Source organism: Lactuca sativa, chromosome 2 (assembly GCF_002870075.4).
Source record: "Lactuca sativa cultivar Salinas chromosome 2, Lsat_Salinas_v11, whole genome shotgun sequence".
NCBI classification, from domain to species: Eukaryota; Viridiplantae; Streptophyta; class Magnoliopsida; order Asterales; family Asteraceae; genus Lactuca; species Lactuca sativa.
In genome coordinates, this window is record NC_056624.2 from 229,320,011 (window position 1) to 229,324,250 (window position 4,240).

At 32.5% G+C, this 4,240-nt stretch overlaps 1 protein-coding gene across 1 annotated transcript; it reads right to left on the bottom strand.

Annotated features, from left to right (window-relative positions):
• Positions 1 to 481: 481 nt before the first annotated feature.
• Positions 482 to 1,504, bottom strand: LOC111903272 (ethylene-responsive transcription factor ERF026). The gene has a single exon (XM_023899050.3). The coding sequence runs from the start codon at positions 1,248 to 1,250 to the stop codon at positions 678 to 680; it is 573 nt and encodes a 190-aa protein (XP_023754818.1). The 5' UTR covers positions 1,251 to 1,504; the 3' UTR covers positions 482 to 677.
• Between the last annotated feature and the right edge of the window lie 2,736 nt (positions 1,505 to 4,240).

Below are 4,240 nucleotides of genomic sequence, written 5' to 3' on the forward strand. Positions count from 1 at the left end.
TTAATATAAGTCATAAATTAATTATATGAGAATAGTTTTATTAAAATTTCATATAAAGAAATCAAAGGAAGATATAAAAACCATCGAGGCAAAGAAGCTTCACCATCTTTTGTGATATACTTAATTTAAGATACCCTCTTAAATTTATTTATTTTTAATAAATTGAACAATTTTTTTATCATTAGTTGCCTTACAAACGTTTTTCAGGGACTAAAGAACCGGTGGTGATTTAAAACCGCAAATAAAAACTGTATCATATCTATGCGGTTAAAAAAATCAAACCACTAGCCACATAAAATTGAACCGCATATAAAAACCGAAAAACTGCACCACTCGGTTTCTTGGTTGGAATATGATTGCCATGCACCCCTATAGAACCAAGATTAAAGGATTGCTTAATTAAGTTGATAAAGGAATATCAAACACAGCACAAACTCAACCGGTATATTTTATTACGTGACAAATGGTCAAATATGTTAACATTTATTGGGAAACATGTAAAATTACGTAAAGATAAACGGTGTAACCACAGAAACTCCAACATCATGGTTGTTTTGCTAACCGAAGATCTTGGTGATAAAAAAACAAAGGCACACGATAAAAACATACAATAAAGTTTTACTGATATTCAGGGATTCATAGTTCATGCATAGTACTGGTTGTTACGAAGACTGCTTTTAGTAATTCCACAAATTTCCTCCACCAGAATAATATGTTCCATCGTCTGGCGGATTAGAATCGATCCTCGGTGGACTAAGGAGCATTCCCTCCGCCATATCTGACAACAGACTTGGCATGCCAACCACTGCTTCATCATCCACATACATACCAGGTCCAGCTGGAGGAGCTGTATTTGTACCACCCACCGTCATGCTTCCGCCACCATACTCATACGCCGGTGATCGAGCGGCAGCTGCTCTTGCAGCTGCGGCACGGATGTCATCGGCAGTAGGACACTCGGGAAGCGTATTTTCGAGAATAGATTCTGGAAAGTTTAGGACTGCATACTTACCTTTGATTGCCAATGCAGCCACGTCGTAAGCAGCAGCAGCCATCTCTGGTGTCGGATACGAACCAAGCCATATGCGACTGGACTTGTTTTCACGAATTTCAGAAACCCATTTCCCAGCTCGCAATCGGATTCCATGGTAAACTGGGGAGGAGCCACCTGCTGCTGCGGTGGATTGAGAAGCTGTTTGATCATTTTGGGGTAGCTGAAAAGCTGAGGAATTGCGACGCCGGTTAGCCATGCAATCTTATGGATGGGTGTACGCTTGGGTAGTTAGTTATGTTGGTGGTCCATTGTTAGGTGGATACGGTTTTTATAGGCAAGACAAAATATTCCGATAGCATAAAGTTTCTTAAAATATACTATCAAGTAGCCTGTAGCCCCTCGATTATATGAAGTCAATATATTTCGACTATATGAAGTTGAGAAGGAGTCACTATCTGCTGTGGATTTGGAAGCACCATTTCAAGGGAATATGAAGAAAGAAAAAGAAAAAAAGAAGAAGAAAAAGGAATTGCGGCGCCGAACGTGGAGAAATCGCGGATGCCAAGTGTGCACTTGTGGCTATAAAGAATATTCCAAAAAGGCAGGAGTCCCATAAAACAAAATAGGTATTTTTTCGTAGAACCATTTATCTTTATAAATTTACATATTCCCTTAATTATTTATGTTGTTTCATAAACTGTGTGTTATGGGATTCACGTACCATTTGGGGTGGTGAGGTACAGTAATAAGTGAGTCGGTAGGTGAGGTCCCACAGAAATCTAACCCGACGTGACTAAGCCCCCTTTTTTTTGTCCACATTAATATATTTCCTTTTTACTTGTTTCAAAATAATAGCATATAAAATATAAATAATTTTTTTTATTAAAATACTTCTCATTATTAATTAACTTATAATGAAAATAATACAATAAAATAATGGAATTAAATACAACATAAATACTAATTGTCAATTAAAAAAACTAATGGTAATTAATATTTCTTTAATTTGTATATTTTTTGTCTGTAAACAATAGTTTTGAAATGGAGAAAATATTATATATATATATATATATATATATATATATATATATATATATATATATATATATATATATATATATATATATATATGCGTGTGTGTATGTGTGTGAGATCATATAAGAAATCAAAATTTAATAGAATCGCGAGGAGACATCTTGACCATATATTAATTAATTTGGATGGTTAAGATTATAAGAGAAGAAAAATATCAAAACTAAAAACTTTAGGGATTGTTATGTACATTTAAAAAATTGGAGAGATTGGTAGAGAAATAATGATGGAAATTGGGTTGAATGGAGCGTTTCGCCTTTCACTCATTTTTCATTTTAATTTTCATCTTTGCCCTTTTGTTCCTGTTTCCCTTTCATGTTTGTACTTGGTCTCTTTGTAGCTTCTTGCTATGAGAGTGCCCATTTTAATGATATTTGCTTTTTCTAAAAAATATCTTGTCATTGCAACAAAATGAACGCGTCATACCCAAATTCGAGTCGTTGAATCGTCGCACCCCCACAACTTATGACACATGTTACTCTCTAGGTCGAGTTTTTTAGTTTCCACCCATTTAATAATTAGACTATAAATTTTTTTCCTTTGAAAAAAAATATATGAAAAAACGAAATCTTATACAAAATGGACAAAATTATAAAATTTTGAAAAAAATAATATTTTTTTATATTTATAAAATAGGCCAAAAAAAATATTCTCCAAAAATTATAAAAATCTAAGGAATATTTATACCCACTATTTTAATGACTTTGTAAAAAGAATTTTTAATAAATAAGGTGTTTTAGATACCAAACTTGATTTTAAAATATATTTTTTTTAAATGTTGAACATAATATGATCCAAATAGAGATGATTTTTATAATTTAAAAATATTATGATTCAATACGTTTATGATCCTTAATTTGTTATAATCTAAAAATATTTTGATTCAAATATTTTATGACCATTAATTATTATATATTTTATGATTCAAATCAATTGATTCAAAACATATAATGCTCAAAATGTTGTATTGAACAAAACTTTATTTAATTCAATATATTATTATCAAAAATCATATGATTCATAAATGATATGATCCAAATTGCTATGATTCAAAATGATATGATCCAAAAAAATTTAATTCAAAATGATATGATCCAAATTTTCATGATCTAAATTAACCTGATCCAAAAATGTATGTTGTATAATATCGTTATGATTTGGAACTTTTATAATGGTTAAAATCACAAACTCTAACCGATATTTAATTGAAAAATTAAAAAGAAAAGAAAAAAGAAACGAAAAAAATAGAAAAACTGAAAAATCGAGTATATATTGATCAAAAAAAGTTTTTTAATAAACAATTTAAAAAGAATATAAAAACAAAAAAACAACGATAGTGATGCTGCCATTCGAAATCAACAAGCCTCCATCTACAATCCTGAGCAACGAATCAGTCAACTCTCAAGGCAATTCAACGATCGATTACCATGATCTCTTGCAAGCAACACGGAACAAAATCCAAAGGCGCTTGTCAAGGCCATCACAACCAGGAGTGGTAAAATTATCACCTCTTAGTTCCTTTTATCTACTGATAAATCTAGTGAAGTGCAAGGAACAGAAAAAGAAAACGAAAAGGAAGCAATTGAACAACAGCCACGGCGTGGTGAGGATGCCATAGCGTGACCAGTTGCTGATAAGAAAAATGAGACTCCTGTGAAAGGCTATCAATCATCGTTGCCATTCCCAAGTTGAGCAAAGTTGGATAAACAAGCAGAAGACTAAGAAATTTCTGGAGCACATTACAGCCCTACAAATCAACATACATTTTATTGAAACATTGGCTCAAATGCAAAAATATGCAAATTTTTGAAGGATTTGCTCATGAATCGAAAAAAGATAGATGAGGCTTATAATGTGGTGCTAAATGAAAATTGCTCACCCGTTATGCTCAACAAGCTTCCAAAAAAGATGGGGGATCCGAGAAGTTTAACACTTCCATGCTAATTCGGAAATTTAGCTACAAGTCACGCCATCGCCGATTCAGGTGCTAGTGTGAATCTTATGCACTACTCTTTCTTTAAGAAATTAAATCTTCCGGAGCCAATGCCAATTCGCATGGCAATTCACCTTGAAAACAAGACGGTGACTTTTCCAAGAGGTATATGTGAGGACTTATTGGTTAGAACTAACAATTTTGTTTTTTCTATAGATTTT

Bases quoted from the DNA above. Each gene is read 5' to 3' on its own strand.
- LOC111903272 (XM_023899050.3), bottom strand. From the start codon at position 1,250: ATGGCTAACCGGCGTCGCAATTCCTCAGCTTTTCAGCTACCCCAAAAT.